The 20854-nt window shown below is 37.9% G+C and overlaps 2 protein-coding genes across 2 annotated transcripts; one reads left to right on the top strand and one right to left on the bottom strand.

The window, feature by feature from the left end:
• Window positions 1-267: 267 nt before the first annotated feature.
• On the bottom strand, window positions 268-6205 carry LOC114516336 (glycerol-3-phosphate acyltransferase 4-like). The gene is made up of 14 exons (XM_028535780.1): window positions 5727-6205; window positions 4982-5015; window positions 4455-4582; window positions 4322-4364; window positions 4110-4161; window positions 3920-3985; window positions 3726-3800; window positions 3538-3627; window positions 3201-3294; window positions 2709-2824; window positions 2501-2556; window positions 2335-2420; window positions 1963-2171; window positions 268-1644 (listed from the first exon to the last, which is right to left on the bottom strand). Exons 1-14 carry the CDS (start codon window positions 5868-5870, stop codon window positions 1557-1559), a joined length of 1281 nt encoding a protein of 426 aa, XP_028391581.1. The 5' UTR covers window positions 5871-6205; the 3' UTR covers window positions 268-1556.
• A 7399-nt stretch (window positions 6206-13604) lies between these two features.
• LOC114516347 (hematopoietically-expressed homeobox protein HHEX homolog) lies at window positions 13605-19484 on the top strand. Its single transcript, XM_028535792.1, has 2 exons — window positions 13605-15284; window positions 18332-19484. The coding sequence occupies exons 1-2, from the start codon at window positions 14939-14941 to the stop codon at window positions 18634-18636; spliced, it is 651 nt and encodes a 216-aa protein (XP_028391593.1). The 5' UTR covers window positions 13605-14938; the 3' UTR covers window positions 18637-19484.
• Window positions 19485-20854: the final 1370 nt, after the last annotated feature.

The following is a 20854-nucleotide window of genomic DNA, read 5'->3' as shown; positions in this document are numbered from 1 at the left end:
TATACTGCTACTTGTTCATAATAGGTTAAAAGGAACCATGCCAAATTAAGGGTGTCTTGACCAATGCAGTTACTTGGAAAAAGATGATTTTTACAAACAGTCCAAGTTCATTTTGCTGAAGACTCTTTGAACTGACAAGACTGCTCAAAAATTTCACGTAGTTGTAGCTTCATGTAACCTACAGCACGTAAGCTCTGCGCATGCCTATTGACAGCTATGTCCATTGTGTTTCCTGTTGAAACTCTTTAACTTCTGGAAAAAGTTAATAGCTGAAAATGTGCTTCTAAAATGCGATTAAGACGAATTACTCGTTAATACCAACTTGATCCTCTTTCTAATTCATCAACAATTGCTTTGCAAAGACGTGGAGTTTGTTTGCGCAACCTTGATACCTGGGATTTCAATCGAACTAATTAGAAGGCGGGACTGTTTATTAGTTCAATTGGAATTCAATTAAGACTCGAAGTTCGCAAACACCCAGTGTAATTACGAAGCTATCTTAATCCCGAATTTCAAGTTGTATTTAGATCATATTACTGGACTCAAATTATGCTGAGCTTGGAAAAGAAAGATAAACATTAAGGAAGATTAATAAATTAAGTATATCTATTTAAACCTTTGGTATTCCTAAAGTCAAAACGCTTTATGTTCAAGAAATTTTTAGGGTAGTGAGAATGTTCGTGATAAATGAATATCACCCCTGATTCTCAAAAGCTTTAAAAATCATGATAAACATCTTGACAATGCATTTGAGCCATCATGTACTGTAGAAAACGTCTATTATTACAATTATAGCTACACTTAAATTATTATATTATGTCAATGTTTTCTTGTGCTATAATATAGAATCGTACCTCGTTCCCAGGATATTCGCTCTGCGAACACTGGACAGAACAAGTATCCTGGGGTATGATTGTTAATATACTATAAAAGCAATTTTTCAAATTGATTACACCTACGTTTGCATGATGGGTAAATTTTGGATAATACGTTTGCTTTCGTTTTTTGAATTTTGAATCAATCACCGCTGTCGTGATCACGTCATGGAAACTGATGTGAAATAGTCCAGTGTGTAACATTTGCTCACACCTTCGTAGGGCACCTTTAAATCTTTTACTACATTGCATAACCACCTTAAAGTTGGCTCCATGGACATAAACAAGCTTTTCGATTCCTGCCGCAAATAGTTGCACATTTTACTACTGCTTTGGTTCATGTTTAAAACTAGAAGAGTTGTTTATGATTTTTGTTCGAGTATCACCTCCAGCTTCAAACACTTTCAACCATATTTATTCGATGCCTTCAATCAATTCCCATGAAATATTCGCGACAGCAAGGAAATAAAATTTGATAGGAAATTTGTCAAGGATTATTAATTGCTCGACTGTGAAGGAGCTTCTTCAAAGTTGAGCTGAGGCGCTGTTAGGTATGCAATCAAAGATTTCATTCACCTGATGAAAACTACGCTAAAACTTATCTTACCCGGGCCCCTCCGAAGGTCCCCGGCGGTCTACGAAGCCAGGTATTGTTATACTTAGTGTTACCTTCATTTTTTATTAATCAATTTTGAGCATTTGGGCGAAGTCTTCCTGTTTCTGTTGCCTTAGTTCAGGTTTTACCTTCGTCCTCTTCAGCTGACCATCCCTGGGGAGAGAAAAAAAGTGATCTAATCAGCTCGAATGGGTTAGATAAAAAACACAATATAGAATTATAACCCGCAAGTTCATTAAATCATTATTGTCTCTAAGTTTTTTTTAAATAGTTGTTCTAACACATTTGATCTAATGGATGCAGAGGGAACAAACTCTGCAGGCATTCATACATCTTCAATTCAAGACACCAATTGAGCAAAAAAGACATTTCTATAACAATATCCTTCAACTTTATAGATTAGTGGTGTATATTGTGGTGCAGGACAGAACTTCGATAGTTTAACCTACCAAAATCGAGCAAATCACGTACCATATTAAATCGACCAGTCCCCCCTGTCTTGCGATATCAGCTTTCACTCTGTTCGCAAACTGAATGGCAGTTTCATTTTCGTGTCTTGTCACGGGGGGGAGGTACCAAACGTCACAGACCAACGCCCAACTTGACATGATATCCAGCAAGTAATGAACCATAGAATATTGACTTGAATTCCAGAATGCGTTCGAAAAAAGCGGGTCATACTACAAGTGCAACAGAATGAGAAAGAAGACAGTGGTGATAAGAGCATTACATTTCTTTCTAGTATAATTTACATGAAATTATTGTACAACGAGCCACGAGGGTAAAATTATTTAATACTGTCTGCCAACAGAAATAATAGTAAATTACGGGGTTTTTTCGTACCTTTATTGCGACAGGATAAATCGTTCCGCCGATTTCAAAACTGCCTTTCTTGAACATCATAACGGAGGTGTTATTGATGCAAGTTCCTGGAAAACGCATTACCGTCAAATTTTTAGACCGTTTGATGGAATTTGGTCAATAAACTGAAGCACAGGATACTTCGTACCTTCTGGGAATATAAGCATGGGGTCTTTATTCGGATCTTCAACATGTTCTCGCAGCCTAAAAAATGAATATTTTAAATTGATTCCCATCAGCTTGAAACCTGTGGAGATTATTGTGCGTGCCCCAACATATAACCCTCCGATACCCTCCCAGCCCTTCTCTACAAAGAGCCACTACCCTGGGTAGCATTCTCCTAAACAAAAATCTACCTCTTCGCCACGGTTAACCGGTCCTTCATTTCAGATCTTTCAAACCAAATATGATCTTGCACGTTCGACAAAGATTTTTGCATAAAGCCAAAGAGACCACCTTGGTTTTGGCCAACCTATGTAAAAGTGGACACAGACGTAACACAATGAAGATTGTAATATCCGCATTAATCTCAACATCATGCTATAACAAAGTCAGCAACCAGGGGCCGGTTGTGTCAAGCCCGTTTAACTTAAACGGTGGATAAGTCAAAATTAAATAACAGTTACAACTCTCTTGAATGAGTCAACTTGAATATTATGCACTGAATATATAGTTGTAAACAGTAGCTTTACCTATTTTGTTCCCTTGTTGAATAAAACGGCAGACTTGCTTTCTATTTTCAACTTATCCACTGTTCAAGCTAAACGGGCTTGATACCACCACTAGATACAACCGGCCCCAGAACATATGCAATAAAGTGAAGCTAGAGCTAAAAACCAAGAACTTACAAAAGAATAGTTTCCATCACAGGCCAGCATAATGGCATCAATCGGTGATGTGTGGTTCGCTACGCATGTTCCACCACCCTTGGCTTTGTTTTTTCTATGACATTGAAAATTGAAATGATCACCAAGAACAATCAGGATTTGAATGATTCGATCAAGTCATTGGTAATGAAATCAATTTTGTAACCAATTGTGCAATAGCTCAAATGCCCTGAATTAGCAGATCATGGTAAACTTTTAAAGTCTTGTTGTTTAAGAAGCCCAACATACCATCAAACATGCCTTGGAAGAAACCGACTTTCAATAACTGACTTAGTTTCAGAACCTAATATGTTCATACCTATTATGAAAATTTATTACGGCTGATAAACCACGAGCCAGAATTCTGAAACCAACTAGCATTGCTTTCCGTGATAAAAACTTTTTAAAACTACACAAGAAAAGAAATTATTTAATGCATGGCATATTACATACACAACACAATACTTTCAGACATTTTATAACATTTTAAAAAACATGATGGCCTACTTGTTTTGTGGTAAGTAACCAATGAGGCGAGCTGTGGCTGCAATGAATAAAACTCCAAAGGCGGCCAATGTCACCCTGATAACAATAAAAAAGGGGAGAGTTAATGTACGAGGTATAACACAGACATTGTCAACCAATAAACTAGAATGTATTAGTTATGAGGATGCAATAATAAAGCTGTTCTTTTACTATACCTTACAGGAAGAAACACAACATATCTTACAAATAAACCAATCGCCCAAATAGTGGTCACTTTTAATCTAAAAGGTATCAATGCATGTTAAGACTTATTGCCATCTCAAAATAGAACAGTTTTCATTCAGGCACCAACTTTTACAATATTCAATTTTAAATTCCAGATTTCTACATAGCTTTTCAACAAACCCCATATCTTTGCATGTATTATTTCTCATCAAAAGATTCCAATTCTCCAACTCTGCAATTGAAAAACCTTGGTCAAATTTACAGTTAGAACATAGATGGGTATAATTGTACCATGATAGTTTAAACTTTAAAGTACAATTGTACATCTTACATAAATGCATAGTACAGTAGTTAGATGGCAGACAAGTTTAGCAAGACTGCAAGCAAAGTACCTTCAGCATTAAACCTAATTGTTACTTCATCATCAATAATTGCCTGAAGAAAAACAAATGTGCTTATGTAACAGAAAATAAATGCAATACGATTGCAGGTATAAGTCATTCTAATTTTCACAGCTGACGGTACCTCAGTCCCACTTCTGAGAAAATCACAGGCATCTGTCATCTTAAACTCTCTTTGTAGCGTTGCAATAGATCTATTTCTAGGAATTTTTCCTCTTTCATTAAGGGAGTCACCTTCTTTTTCTATGAGAACTATGTAAAAAAAAATATCTTGCTAAGTTCAGAACAGATTTAAGCAAGATTTCAAACTATACATTGCATATAAAGTACTGTATATTCTTTCTACTAAGCCATCTGCAAGAGGTGTTTTCTCTTCAAACCCTTTTAAATAGGCTCATTAAAGAGAGAGGGGAACTTAACCAGGAAGGATGCTTAATTGAGAGGAGAGCTTATTAGAGGAAAGGCATAATTAGAAAGGGAAACTTAATTGATTAAGGGAATAAAGTGAAATGGGGGGGAGGCTTAAGTGAGAAGAGGGGCTTAATTAAGTGGACCATAATAAATTCCTTTCTCTCAAAGGGAAAGAGATTATTTGAGAGAGGGAGTTAAATACACTGAATATGATAAGTGCATGGTTACCATATCACTTACCCATATTATTTGATTCCATTGAACTTCTTCCATACTAAAGAAAATAATTTTAAACATAGCAAGTTACTGAGTTAATCCAGGGGAAATTATTTTATGGATTAGGTTTCTATTACGCTATTGTCTTCACCACGAAGCCTTACTTTGGTGTAAGGAAAAAATATTGTAAAGTATTGTACAATATATATATATAGAATATATAGAAGAGAATATATAGAATATATCGAGACTTGCTCGTAAAGACAATAGCATAATCACAAAGTAAATAAACTCTTATCACTGAGTTGAGGTGCAACATTGCTGCTTCTGTTATGTAACTTCCAAGGAACAAGATTAAACTCATTTCAAAGAATGTAAATCAGTGCATCTACTAAATACTCCAGCATTTTAATTGCCAAAATGATTTTTTTTTAATATATGATACACAGATTTCTAACTACGCAATATTTGCCCAAAATCAACAGCTCATGGGGGCCATGTAAATATACGGTGCTGTGAAGCGAAGTCATTGGAATTTCGCTTGTAACATGAACAGGCAGATATTCAAATATATAAAATGGCCCAAATTGCATTTTTCTTCACCACAAATTTATACTTCAGAGGTTTAGGTGAAACTTTCTAGCAGTTTCATTTCATTCTTGTTTAAATTCTAGTGATTAATTGTAGGTTTATAGAAATTTGCTTGAAAACTTAAATTATAAGTTTAATGAACTCCAATCTTGAAATCAGAGCATCAGGTGGAACCTACCTTGATGATCTTTACCAAAAATCGCGTATACCACTGTCTTGCACCTAACGAAATGTTTAAAGCAGCGGGAATAACAATAAAAATTATAATTAGAACGACATAGGCGAGCCACAGTATAAAGAAAGGGTACAACGTGTCCGCCATATTGGATTTAAAAATGTCCTAAAATTTTTCAAGTTAACCGCTGAGTTGTGGATAACGTGTTCGCGTATGGAAAAACAAGCATTGAGGACCCCTGGGGCTTGGAAAGGTGGAGACACTTTAACAAAACAGAAAAGAGAGTGAAGAAAAGCTTTTCATCAACAAAATAAATCTCTGCTTTTGCACTTTTGCATTATGTATGAAGTCCCCTTTTCACGCCCAGATTCCAGATGGGGGACTTCATGCAGTAAATGCCTCAAGATCTGAGCTTAACATTACCGACATTTTATGGTTTCAAAGCATCTTATCAGAAGCCAAATATGCTTGCATAATTCCGTGCACCCTGTTTTTTTTCTTCCTTTTTTTTTCTCTAGGGTGGGTAATATTTTTTTCTGACTGGACTCCTGCTGACCAATCGGAAACACTCATTATGAGTCATAGACTGCGGTCAGTATATCTTGTTTTGATAGTCTTGTTCAACACCCTTCGAATTTATCTTCGACATCACCAATTTGTCGCGTAGTCCAAACCGCTGCCAAATATCTCCAAATTTTGTGATAAAGCCTGTTTTGTCCTCCTAATCATAAGCTGATGAGCTTGTTTTATTTTTCACTTATTTATTTCTTGTTTTCGTAATCACGAGATGTGCTTAATTAAAAAGGTAAAATTATTTCCCGAGTCAAATTGCTAGACAATTGGTTACTACTCATTGGCTGAGATTTTTAGTGATTAAAACCGTTAAAAAAACTATTTCAGTATGTCGCAATAACAACCCGAAAATACTTCTTATTTTTTCACACAACCCTTGATAATCATATAAAACAATCAGATAAATAATTAGGAAAAACACTTAAAAATAATCATTTGCTGGCAATGATTTCTTCTAAATTGAGCGTGGAATTTAGGTGAAATTGCATTTCAAATTTAACCTCAAATATTCGCGCCTGTATCACGGGTTGTCAGTCGATTTCTGTCTGCGATTCAATCGGAAATTCGTATTGTGCAATACATCTTTAATTTTCACCTTTATACCACAAGATAAACGCCTGCCAATTGCGTCAAAACGTAATGAAATTATAACTTGTCAATTAGAAAACCATTATTGGAAGTTGTTGATAATGTGGAAATGGTTATTTGGATGAGTTTATGCAAACAATAGTTTATAAGATGACGCTCGAGTTGATATTTCATATTTCCTATCATTGTCTTTCAGTTTATACCAATCACTTGGATGTCACAATTCTGTTGACTTTACTACATCAGCGCAATGTTAGGGCTGCTTTCCAGTTACGCGTTTTTTATACGCACTTACACGCACGGAAATTTCTAAATGCTTCTAAATTCTTATTATTTAACATCTAGGTCTACAAGTGAACATTAAAACATGCGGAAAACTAAGCTCTTTCGATTTATTTACTTAGTTTTTCCAAAGATAACATTTATAAGGATTTAGACTTTTACGTGCGTGTACGTGCGTATGAAAAACGCGTAACTGGAAAGCAGCCTTTAGTGGAAATCGTGGAATTAGACTAAGGGTCCCTCAAGCCCTCAACTCAGTTCAACTAGCTTGTAAATTAACACCCCCTTTGTACGAGCTTGTTGCCTCAGTAACCAAGTTCTGTAACACTGAACTTATCCCCTAGACGCCTCTAAAACGCCCTTATAGCTTCAAAAGCAGTTTGCTGCATGTAATTATTCGCACTCTTTAGAGTTTAGAATCCGCTTTCCTTAATACAACTTCAGACAACTGCAAGTCTAGCCACTTCTGTGTTAATATCGGTCAGTGATGGGCCTAATCATGCGCCTTGTCTGTTATCCGACGTATAGTATTTTGTCCTCAAATGTAGTCAAATTACGTTTGTGGTGTATATTGCGTGGTGCCATACATCTAAACCACTTGTGTGGAGTGCTACGTTTATACGCGTCTATGACTTATGACCTATTTCCAGAAGAATCCGTATATTTTTAAAATGGACGAAAAGCTAATTCTAACTAAGTGACTGCAGATCGATTAGTGGATTCATAGACCGTCACAGGCCGAGCCGCGGAGCAAAATCGTTTGCAAAACCCGCAACGGGCACAAATGTTGTGGAATGGATGTGAAGAAAGGCTGGTCAGCTTCCGTCTAGTGCTTTGAAAACATACGAAGGAGTGCGCTATTGATAAAGGTGTTCTCATGCAACTCTGTGTGTGGGATATTTTTGCACTTGAAAGAGCCTGATGGATAGCGGCTGGTCATGGTCATTCATTAGGGTAATAGGCCCCAAGTAACATTTTTTATTATATCGTGAATTTGACAGTAGATCATCACGGACACACTAGGTCAGACAGACATGACCGCTAATGGATTCGAAAAAAGATAAAAACGCATCTATTTGATTTTATCTCAGCAATCGTGCGCAGGGTTCGCGATATACGTAGCCTCAATTGCTCATTTCCACACAGATAAAGGATTGATAAGACTCTAGTGCTATGAAAACGAATATCAATTTCGTCTCACTGCGCTAATTTTAACGATATGCGGTAGGCCTAAGATGAAGTGAAACTATTCCTAAGTAGAAAAAAATACAACACCGGAACGATAAAGGCCTTAAAGATTGTCTGGTATTGAGCGTCTGAAAAGCGAAATCTTTAAAAAGATATCCTTGAAAACCAAATAGCCTATCGACTTGTGTAAAGACGTCTTCGGAGCGAATGATAAACTGTATTACGTAGTTATATGCCAATATATAACAGCAATTTGGTCATGATATTAAATTAACTGAGATAAGAGTTAATGGAAAGATGAATTACAAAAGATATAGCTAAAAAAACACGATTCGGTGTTAAAATAGAAGAACACAAAAAGCTCCTTCGTACGATGAGTAACAATTGAATTAATCGGCCTGAATTATCTTCACAATTTGCACGACATTAATTTTTATTCTAGGACTGTCTCGTCTGTCTGTGAATTTAAGTACGCGAGTGGAAATCTAAATGGTCCTTGAAATTTTCAAACATTTGTAGTATTTCTAATGCAGCATAAATCTACTATATATATATACAATCGACTATTTTCCCACTGAACTATGAAATACTAGATTCACATGACGTATAATGATACAGCGATAGCATTCTTCATATTCAAATTAAACTAATTTACAGCATATCACATGCAGTGATGTCAGGCATTTGTTCATATCTAAAAGTGTCGTGGCAATTGCGAATAGGTTTTTCGCGAACCGATTTACTACGCATGCAATCTTTGATAAACTATACGATGGAACATCTCCCCTTGTAAATAAGCATTCAGCCTTACTATAAGGTCTACTATAAAGTATATTTAAGTGTTCATTTCGATTTTTCTGAGAATCATATAGATTCTGTTTTTGTCTTTGCTGAAGATTCATCACACGCCTAATGATCAAGTTAAAATTCTCAGCACTTGATGAAATCCGCTAAACAAGCCGAGAGAAAAAATGAAATATTTGGTCCATTTCGGAGGTGACACAGTAGAAAGTAATGTCGGATGTTGATATTTGTTTATCGCCCACATTAGACAAAAAAAATAGAAGAAGAAATCGAATCAACAGCGAGAAAAGCACATTAAAGCTTTGCACAACCGAAGTGCATTTCACAATGTGTTGTTAACCATTTGATCATCAATCGTTGTCATCAATTACTAAAATAAGCACGTTAAGTTGCTGGAATATTTCAGCGATGATGGTTCGATTGTGTTTGTATCTAAAACTACAGCTTTAAAAGCTATTGTTATTGACCAGACGTCAGGAACCTAATTTATACGATTATCCACACCCGAAACGCCCTCTTGGCCTTTAGCCCCAATTCATTGGTGTCCAACGCTGTTGAATGATCGCTTTGTAATACACCAACTATAAGAAGAGGGTCAGTATCGACTGCCATGTTGCATTGATGTCAAAGACCCAATTTAATTATACCATACAAGAGACGGGTCAAAGGTAGTTCGTCTATTTTAAAATAAACGTTACATTCAAGTAAGTAGACGGGCATTCACCTCGACTGACAAACTATCTGTGTATAAACAGATTCGTCAGGTTTCGTCATCAAACCAAACCAATTTAAAAGCTTTCTTTGCTTATAAACCGCGTCCTGAAACAGCTGATATACGCCTTCGGTATAATTCGGGCGCTTAGCTCAGGGCAATGAAAGTCTGTTAGATTTCACAATCTTGACTATATATATATATATATATATGTATATATATATACGCTTCAGACAGTAATGATGTTCGTTACAACTAAACTGACTACTTGTTAATTACGTATCGAAAGTGTCGCTGTATGATACCTTATTTGGATATCAGAACAAAATATATCATCTGATTATCAATAATCGATGTTATAAATAATAGATTAATTTATTCAATAATATATCACTGAATAACTCAGTGCAACGATTCGATAACTTGCAAAGCTTGTTATCCGTCACGTCGGCTTCTTGCTATTCTATTGTATACAAATTGTACACCTTTGCACTTTACATCCAATGTACAAATACGTTGAATTTAAGTAAAAAAAGTATTAAACATTTAAAAAGGTTGTCACGAAAGATATAAACGACATCCCCCCTGGCGTTAAAATAGGTTGGGCAAATGAGTTGGTCCAAAGGAATGTGATATTGGGCGGCTTTCAAGTGGACAATCATCAGTAAATGCCAGAATTTGTAAACATACTTTTGTCCACATCGGTAACTATGGCTTACCGACGTGCGCTGAGAATGCGTATGGTCTCTATAAGCAAATAATGCGCGCATTCTTTCAAAATATTTGACAGTTTAATGGAGTGCTTGTCGCTGTATTGCATTTACATAACGCAAGAAGAATCGCACGATTTGTCCTAATGGGTTAGTCGGTTAGAGTTATGAGGGACCCGCATTAAGAGGGAAGGCATTAACCGTGTGAAAACTGACGTAAAGTCATGAAACGACGTGAGAGCTACTGTCAAAGTGACAGATAAAAATTAGTATCAAAGATGATGGGTTTTCTCGAAAAAAGAAAAGCATGTCCGTAATCCACCTGTAATACTAAACGTATGATTGTATTATTGCGAAATGAGACATGTCAGACTGTCAGTCCGGAACCAAATATACACAGATTCATTTTAATCCCGTATACATTGGGCTGTTATCCAAAGTTTCACTCCTGAACTGCCAAATGCTTTCAATCTTTGTGCGTCTCGACTGTTCTCTAAGTTTAGGATTCTCCTCTAGCGGCGAGCTAAGCCAGTCCGATTTTCTCTCAAAATACTTGCGACCGCGACGCGATGTCGCCTTTTTTGTAATTGCGCGCGTCATCCAGCGTCCAATGACAGATTTGTTGTTTTATATTTTGCTTTGCTCGGTCCTCGGCGACGCTAAAAAGCATTCGGATAATCTTCGTGGTAAAAGGAAAACATTAAGTGTGCCGCGCAAGGCGCGTTTGCGCAATCAAATGCGATCATGCTGGATTTTGGCGAGGTCGCCCCTAGACGCCAGGATGCTGCACTCAAGGGTGGCATCAGCAATTATAGTAGATTAACCCTGCCTTTACAAATTAGGAAGTTAACCGTAGCATAAGCAGTTTCGAGGCAGACAACGAGACCAGAATTCGCATTAAAGGAATTTACACCACATGGCTTAAGCCTTGGAACGTCGATAAGCCACGTGGAGCGCATGTTAGAACGTGTGGTCCAACAATTGGTATTTAATGAGAAAAGCCCACCAAACAGATGTGTATCGCCAAATGTAGGTCAAATGTGTGATTTACCCTACGGCATTAGGGATGGCCAGGAAGTTAGCTTTGACGACGAGAAATGCGGGTTGATGCGGACTCCGGAGTACGGAGGTCCGCAAAAATGAGGAGCAATAAAAATAGGTACAAAGCGTACGCGGAACTATGCCAAGAAATTGTAATTGATAGGGCATACATCCTAAATCCTACTGCAATCATCTTTAGAATAAACGTGATTACATTGCTTTGTGGTATTAAAGTAAAATCGACAGAAATCGAAGTATACTAAGTGTTTCAGTTACGCTTATTAAGGATCCGTTTCAATTTGATAAACTTGCTTCTTGTTAATCCAATTAGCTTAACAGGAACAAAAATACAGATCCATAAAAATGCAAATCCTCGCAGCATATATTCACATTCTAGTTCTAATCAGTATTATGTCTATATTTAGACAGCTAGTTTTGCTTTGCTACACTTCAATTCGCAGGTTTTGATTTCAACATGGAACAGATTAATTTTGACTTCTTTATTTAAATTATCGTCATTGTTCTACAATGCCTGTCTCAGAGCCAAGTGTATGCAAATGAAAAAAACGCACGACTCAGTTTGTTGATATCAGGATGTGGGCCTGTTACAAAGGAATGTTGATAAGGAAGTTAAGACTTAGTTTGTTTACGTATCGCATTATTTTTTCCGCACTACCGTATGAATATCGGTCATTAAAAGGTAATTTTCAACTCGAATGTATTCCTTATAAGCTGTCTTCATTACGAGTGATCTGGAATCGATGGATTTCGGTTAATGAAGACTAAGTGACTATACAAAATACTTCGAACATTAAAATACGAGGGACTTGTCATCCGTCCCATCACATCTACGGCCTAACCCATACCCAGATCCTCAATTCGAATTTGTGATTCATCGATTTCTCGCCCAAACTCATCAGGAATGATTCTTTAGTATTCAAAAACGATAATACACACAATATTAGCGAATATTTATTGCGAATGTGTAATGTAATGTAGAACCAATTATCAAGGACATTTGAATATCTCTACGGAATTTGTCAAGAAACATTCCGTATCAGCAAGAAAACATCAATCAAAAAGATTGCGTGCCAATGTGTTTGCACACAGGGTTCGTAAACATCTATCTTTGCAAACCTCCATTAAAATCAAGTGCCTTTTGAGAACACTGTCACCGTTCAACTTGAATTCCAAGTATAATGATTGTGTTCGCCTCATGGTCTCAAAATATGACAGGAACTGATGAAACAGTGATCAGTTACACTTGTTTCCATAGAAATTATAAAATAGAGTGTTGTTTCTTCTGAGGACGTGTGTTTTTCATGTGATAACGCTATCCTGTTCGCTTAGTGCTGTTCATGAACCACACCAGTATGTTGTACAAGGAATTTTAAGAATTGGTCCGCGATTGCTATCTGGAGATGTTAATGGCGTAATTGGCTGGCCACATTTTTGAAAACAATTCAAGGTGTCGGGACCACGGTACGCGAAAACTTGGATTCACAAACTGAATCCAGGTGTCATGGCTTCAGGATTCCAGCGCCCATTTGGACGCCCAAATAAACCTGATTCATGAATCAGGCAGCATTTGAACCGCATGCAAACATCCAGTATTCTTCCAGCTTCACAATGGACTTGGTAATATCAACTCTAGTTCCCTCCCCCGCTCTGATCAAGACCAATCAAACACGAATAGTTTGACGTTTGCCTTTGAAAAATTAAAAAAAATGCAAAGGTACGCTAATGCTCTACAGTATCTATAATCTAGAATAGTTGGTTATATATGCGACAAGCAATTTTTATCTGTCCAGCCAATGAGTCCAGATTTCGGACCCATGTTTTTTTCTTCCGACAAAACGTCCGCGCTTGCGATGTGCGCAATAAAAGAATCCCGAGAAGCTCGATGCTAACTCGTGTTCGCAGTTTTGAGACGCACATGTAGCATACGGTATTCGATTAGCAGAAATTTCATCGCCAGCCTATCCACTCAGTACCCAATTAATTAAGCATAATTGATTGCAAGGTTCTGGTCACAGATGTCCATTCAAATCCTTCAGGGCATGCGGCCCACGCCCCTCCCCCCTGAACACGTTTGCCGAAATTAGCATATCAAAGTCTCCATGCAATTTGTCATGTCGTAACCAACTTCAAACAACTGAGAAACGCCAGACTTCGGAGCCGGAGCCTTATTATTGTCTATGATCTAAATCAATCCGCATCCAAGTGAAAACAACCCACATTGTAATAGCCGATTTACTCAACTGTATTGCTTATTCAATACACCATTTTTGAACATAATCGTCCAATCGAGGTCACTCGAAAGCGTTGGCCACAGCTCTTGTACTAAAAGGGAATTTTACAGAAAATGTGCTCGATTTCTTTTGATCGATTTTTCATTACCCACGCAAGCGCGGAGGGCAACTTGACATTTGCGCACTTTAAGAAACTGCAGCAATAATGACTTGTTAATGGGAGCGTTGATTCGGCACATCGGTACGTTTACTCGTAATATGAATATGATTTGTCGGACCTACTTTGGTTATTAGTAAATGTTAATGACGAACTTTGGGCATGGTTGAGTCTTAGGTACATTTTGCCGACGACTGCCAGCATAGCTGCCTGCCACTGTATCTTAAATACTGCTAACGTGCATCGGACAAATTTGCCGGTGTGAACGATCCTCAAAGTCAAAGTGCAAAATCACTGTATTTGTAATTTGAGAATCAACTCGTGGTCGAGAGGCAATAAATTGACGCACTTCGCTCTCGATTGTGCCTTTTTGCAAGCGATTCGCCCTGTTCTGCTCGCTGTCCGTCATACGTCGAACAGCAGACCGTTCACAACGTGCGCGAGTTTTTCCTTGCGAGCGCGGAATGCTTTACTTGACGCAAACCCTGATCATCTTCGCGCGTTATCAACACGTCCAAATGTTGTACGCTGCGATGACATTCTATGTACATTTTAACATGCAATACGCAGCAATTAAGAACGCAAGCTGCTCTCCGGGATATCGATATGCTTCCAGAGATAAATAATAGGGCGTTTATCGCCTGCTGTGGTTGGCATTTCCTTTCAAACGCGCGCGCTCATTGGCCGAGAGGTCGAGCCAAGTGATTAAGCTGTAAAAGCTCCTACGAAAGAATGCGAGGTCTGGTTTATGTCACACGCGGTACTCACGGCCTCCCTCTCATGTCTTGTTAAAAAATAGACACCAATGTGTTCGTATCGAGGCTCATTTAAAGTGGCCCTCCGGAAGGATGACTTCATTGCAGCTACTCTACTCGAAGCGAGAACATTGAATTCTAAATCTCTTGAATATGCAGCCGTGCGAGTGGAGAAGCGAAACGACCGCGTTTAATTCTAGCAGTTACGGGCAACAGCACCCGTCCACATCGTTCTGTATCGATAACATTCTGGGAAAACCGACCGTAACTTCGACACAGCACAGTCCCGTCGCGCCAATGCAATGCAACATGGAACAAGCCAGATACCACGATAGCTTCAGGACACCTGCTTATCCAATGATCTTCCCACCAAGAGCATATAGCAATCCCTTCATGGCCTACCAGCGTCACCATCCTTACGCCATGCCAATGGGATACAACATGAACATTCAAGCTCCCGTTATCCCGAGCATTTACGATGCGTTTCAGGATCCAATGGGTAAGCATTCTGCACACTACATGTCATGTTATTAACATAGCCAGTTTATTTTAAGCAGAGATGAAAGACTAAGCTAAATCATAGAATTCAGGCGAATGGAATCTAAAATAACTGTGTAAAGGTTGTGTTTATATATTTTAAAGAGCGCATTTTATTCACTTGTGTAGTACTAAGTTCCGAAACACTCTTGTTTCGAACCTTAGCATTCGGTACCACGAAAGATATTGGTATTCCACAAGGCATACAAACAAAATTTTCACAGATAAATGCGGCTATCTTTGGACCGGGAAAGCAATTACAGACTTGATAACTCTAATCCTTAGCTGGCGTAAAACTAGTAGGCTTTCCGTTCCGATATTACAGTAAGCTCTGAGAAGGTTTACAAATACGCGTTTTCGTTCGGTTAAGCTTTTCGGTTTTGGGAGCTCTGCAATTCAAAGAGCCCCATAATGATCGTAAATAGCTCTAATATTTAATGGATCCGTGATAAATTGGCTGTTTCTCTGATACGCACTAAAACAACAACCCAATAATGCAGGCTTGATTGACGATTCTGTATTCTTTAATATGACTGTGCGTCCTTACTATATGACCTGTTTGTTTAAATGTTTATAGTGTTTAATCATAATTCGTCTTGATTGGTGTTAAACACGATCTGTCTTTTGTTTATAAAACAGTGTGAGTAAACTTATAATCTTTTCCTCATGCATTTGCAATGCAATTATATAGCCGGAGTGCGTTGTCCCTTTCGCCTGACGTTCTCGCGCTGGCTTCCTTGTCCAGCGTCGTGACGTTCTTGGTGAACGAAACCGCTCTCGCCTCAAGGTATCGCTGTAGAATAGGTTTGAACAACGGCTGAGAAAACTAGCGTTATCGTGGTCTAAGATGGCCATGCAGTTTTGAGATTAAGGTCATTTATAGGCATTAAAAAGTGCGCTGACTTGCGGCTTGATTCTTCACCGAAGCACAATGTCCTTGTCAAAGTAAACGAGATAGATTGGCAGTCAGAGTTTAACTAGAGTACGAGACGTAAAGTGGCGATGAATGATCCGAACTGCAACTCCACGAAGAACGAGACTACAGAAGATATGTATTGTGTTTCCTATTTGGCAGTTAATACCGGAGCAGTCGTATAAGCCTGGCTGTTAAGCTGACGCGCTTGATTTTCAGCACCCAAGCATTTAATCCCGGTTTCATTTGGTAGAAACTTTCGTGAACTCAACCGGCTGACCGATGTAATAGAGTGTCGATAGACTATTGTCGAGGGTAAAGTTTGCATTCACGCACACCACAAAACGGAATATGTCATTTTCAAGTCAGTTGAAACATCCGAAAACGATTCGCTCATGCCGGTTACGTCTTAGCGATATAACAAGGCATTAGGAAGTTTCTCTGATGCTATTAAATATCACCTATTCACTTGTAAAGCGATTTATCAATGTGTAGGTGTTGCTTCTAGTTTACGTAATTGTCTTCATAAGTCCAAAGATAAACTGATCGAATTGTTGTGGGCATTTATAAACGCTGCGGCGCATCAATATGAAGCTGATGTGTTCCTGAATGTTCTAGTTTTTCGTCGTTCTGATCGGTTAGATTCTGATCGAAAAGCCATGAATGACAACCTGTTGTTTTATAAAGATTCGTGTGATTTGATTAACCTCCAAATATACACTTGTCATTAGAGATGAATAGCACTAGATAATAAAAGATTGGAGGTACTAGATTTTTTAAGTTCAATTAACATTTTTAGAAACGAGGACACGACCAATGTTACATACCTGGGATTCGGGGCAGAATTGAGTGGATTCAAAGGCTAAAAATCCTGGTTGGGCATAAGAATTTAACAAAGCATTATGTTTTGTCGTGTAATATATTAGCAGTGACCAGCACACGGCAGTGTCCAATTGCATTTTGTGGCCGGAAAGTTGAGAATTCAAAGTACCTGAGTTCCTGAGTGCGGCCCATTTCCTATATTTTGCTTGTATGGGAGTGCGAGGGCGAATACGAACAGCGAGGGCGAATGAATAGCGAACATTTCCGTCGTGAAATGACCGAAACATTGGCGGTTTGCGAGCTGAAAGTTTACGCAATCATCATGAGTAATTCCTCCATATATCATTTACTTTATAAGCTCCTTTTTCCCATGGTTTCCAATTTCGCGCACTCGTAATTATCATTCAACAAAGTGCTATATTTACCAAATCGTGGCAATAACCTGATGACTACCAGCGATAGGAAGTTAACGCTTCGTCATGCACAAATAGCGCACGCACTCCAACCTCCGCGTAAAAACGATGCCACAACAAATCAGCCCCGGCTGATCGTGAATACTATAGAAACGTTTTTAAAGATGAAAGAGAATTTTAACGTATTTCTGTCTCTCAATAATGTCATGTCAAATGGGCTAATTTCGATAATTCCTTATGATCGCACCTTCCTGCAAAACATATCAGGAGCGTGTATTTATACTTGTTACACAACTGAAACGTTCATCTCTCACGGGGTACATCGGCACCAATTGCTATTTCATGGTTGAGACATCTTCACTAATATGTGAAAGAAACGCTCAGTAGAGAAAAATGATCATGCTGTCCTACACGTATTAAGTATTAGCCAAGGATCCTCGGTAAATATGCGTAGACGATATGTTTGAAATTGTACAGTCGCATATAGTAAAAAAATGTCTATGACTATGACTATGAGAATTTCTGTGAGAGCAACGATGATACAGATCTTCTAGTTCTAGTCGATCATGGCCTTTGTATATCGTGTATGTATGCGCATATATAGCTACAAGTGCTCCGCTTAAACGTTTGTCTTAGTAATGATTGTCAGCTTATATTGCCAAAGGTCTTGGGATAGAAAATAGGTCAAAGATACGACGGCTTTGTATTATTCACTTTGCCATGTTGATGTGGCGTGTCCGGTAATCACATTGTAAAAATGAGTAGATATTGATTACTACTGTAACCATCCCTTGTACTGACTTAATTACAAGTAACTGAATGGTGGTGATATTACAAGTGTCTGCTTCTCTTCCATTTTAGGTCTGTGGAACACGTTTCTGGACAAGCATCAACGCAAAAAAGGCGGTCAAGTGCGCTTCTCCAACGAACAAACGGTCGAGCTGGAGAAAACCTTCGAGAAACAGAAATACTTATCGCCACCGGAACGAAAATCGCTCGCAAAGATGCTACAGCTTTCGGAACGGCAAATCAAAACGTGGTTCCAGAACAGACGTGCGAAATGGCGACGTTTGAAGCAAGAGGGGAAGACGACGGAGGACGACGATATGGCAGAAAAGAAACGAGATATTCAAGAAGATAAAGAAGAAGAGAAACGCATAAATTGAAGTAGATTTACTGGTTTTACGACACGTAAATATCGACAAGAAATGTCTTTAGAGGCAGAAAATAACCTGGCAAAGATAACGACCAGCAAAAAGCCGCTAACTGATTCGCAGCTATCGTTTGGGTCTTGTGTTTGTACATAGTTTATGTAAGACGGTATTCCGTGCACTGCCCAAAACTCAACTACACGTGTTTACAAAAGATGACTGAAGCCACTTCATAGACGAATTTATTCCTGAAAACCACAGTACTAAAATGAAGCACGCTTTCAATGCAGTGCAATTCTCATAGCCGAAATTTATATGCCGTAATAATAATTGGCTGTTATGAGAACAACATTAATTTGATATATTTTGTGACACATTATATAAAATCAACCTTAATTTTTGATATGGGGATAATTCGTCTTCTAATGGCTCTATAATGATTCTAATTTCCAGTTAAGATAATCGCAACATCTTTGACCATTGTCGTTGTCGGAAGAGTTCAAACATTGTTTAATATACCTCGTTGTTTAGAAGACAATGGCAATTAGATATATAGTTTATAAAACGCATTCAGTCAAGTGTAACCTGCTTAAAATCGGAATATGATTGTTCACAAACTCTCATTATGTTATGATTTGAATGGTTTCACAATTAGATTATATACTCGTACGTGTAGAATGAATAGTAAGTCAGAACGCCGAGCTGGTCTTGGTGTCAACGCGTGAACATGCACTTCGATTTGAAGACTATATGTAAATATGACTGTAAACGCGAAATATGACGTACTGTAAAGAACACAGTTGACTACCACAAACCCTAATTTATACTTTTATGCATTTATACATTTGTTGTTTTTTTGTTAATATGAATAATATCACATTACTATTATAAATATTGTAATAAAAATCCAGTGAAAAAAAGCGTGGCGTACGTGTTACTTTGTCAGCAGAATCTGTGTAAGGTGCATCGCTTCTGACTACAATTGTTTACTCATCGGGATCGACAAGAATGCACTAATGTGCCTTTCAAATGACAATCATCTGAATAGAGTTGCAATTTCTTGGTAGTTGAATGGAATGTACGACAAAAAATTATCATTGGTAATTATTAGTAGTATTTCTCTAAGGGAATTATATAATCATATCGTAAAATCAGTATTAATTTCCTGTGGTATTTGTGCACTAAACTCTGTTGACCATATTCAGTCGATGAAATTGGGAAACACCATTGGAAGTATTTGATGTGAACTACTTACAGCTAATTCTTACGACGGAAACGTTTCGTAATGCTTAGCATGTTTTCTGAATTGTAAAAAATGTTTGACGATTTTAGTCTCATAGTGAAATATAGTCTTGTATCTTCTGTTTATCTGTGAAATCGGTGGCTATCTCGTGGATTGCATATTCTCACCCATTTATCAATGGCCAGTTCCATCATGCATATGAACTAACGCGACATTTATTAATCCTTTCCGATGGTATTAATTGTAACAATTTATAAACAAACCATAATTCCAAATCAGAAATTGAAAAATAGCCCATTAGTCGACAAGGGAGTGTCTGTATATACAAAGTCGAATATCAAACAACAAACCATTAAAAGGTGTTTATCAAAGATTAGCCCCTATAGGTTCTATAGTACAGTGATACATATCTCGCAACAAATTGAATACCTTGCCATTTTTACAATCCTTGTGTGTTATTGAATATCTAAAATTGAGAAGGGAGCAGTTTGCGGCCAGATATAGTAGGATTATCAATTAGACCATCTTCCATAAGATGATGAAATGTTTCTTAATAGGGCAGGGAGTTGGTTTGAACCTAATTATAGAATGCTCGTGGAAGGCATTGCACAGAAACGTTTGAAAGATCAGGTTCATAGTTTCGTGCGAATGTTTTCTTCAACATCATTGCCGATTCATAACCTCGCGTCTTCATTTTAGCCTTAGATTGTCCGTAATATCAACCGTGTTTTTCCAACAGGCAGATAAAACATCAATGCTGGGCAAACAGAGGTTTCTGGATAAGACTATCTAAATACACTCGGTACTTAGACTGGCGCGAATAGGCACGAAATATTCCGACTAGATAAACAGCCATCCAAGGTGCGATGATCTCTGGCTTTTAGCAGTCAGATAACTAACACTGGAGGTCGAATTTTGCCACGTTGGTCTCACACCTTCGGCGTGAATGACCAACATATTTTGACGCGTAACTATCAGTATGAATACAAT

Source organism: Dendronephthya gigantea, unplaced genomic scaffold (assembly GCF_004324835.1).
Source record: "Dendronephthya gigantea isolate DGI-Jeju-01 unplaced genomic scaffold, DenGig_1.0 000005F, whole genome shotgun sequence".
NCBI classification, from domain to species: Eukaryota; Metazoa; Cnidaria; class Anthozoa; order Malacalcyonacea; family Nephtheidae; genus Dendronephthya; species Dendronephthya gigantea.
This window is presented reverse-complemented; position numbering and strand designations above follow the sequence as displayed.

Bases quoted from the DNA above. Each gene is read 5' to 3' on its own strand.
- LOC114516336 (XM_028535780.1), bottom strand. From the start codon at position 5,870: ATGGCGGACACGTTGTACCCTTTCTTTATACTGTGGCTCGCCTATGTC. The intron at 4,365-4,454 runs GTACCGTCAGCT...GTTTTTCTTCAG, and splicing joins TTCTCAGAAGTGGGACTGAG to GCAATTATTGATGATGAAGT. The intron at 3,801-3,919 runs GTATAGTAAAAG...TATTGTTATCAG, and splicing joins GTTGTGTTTCTTCCTGTAAG to GGTGACATTGGCCGCCTTTG.
- LOC114516347 (XM_028535792.1), top strand. From the start codon at position 14,939: ATGCAGCCGTGCGAGTGGAGAAGCGAAACGACCGCGTTTAATTCTAGC. The intron at 15,285-18,331 runs GTAAGCATTCTG...CTTCCATTTTAG, and splicing joins TGCGTTTCAGGATCCAATGG to GTCTGTGGAACACGTTTCTG.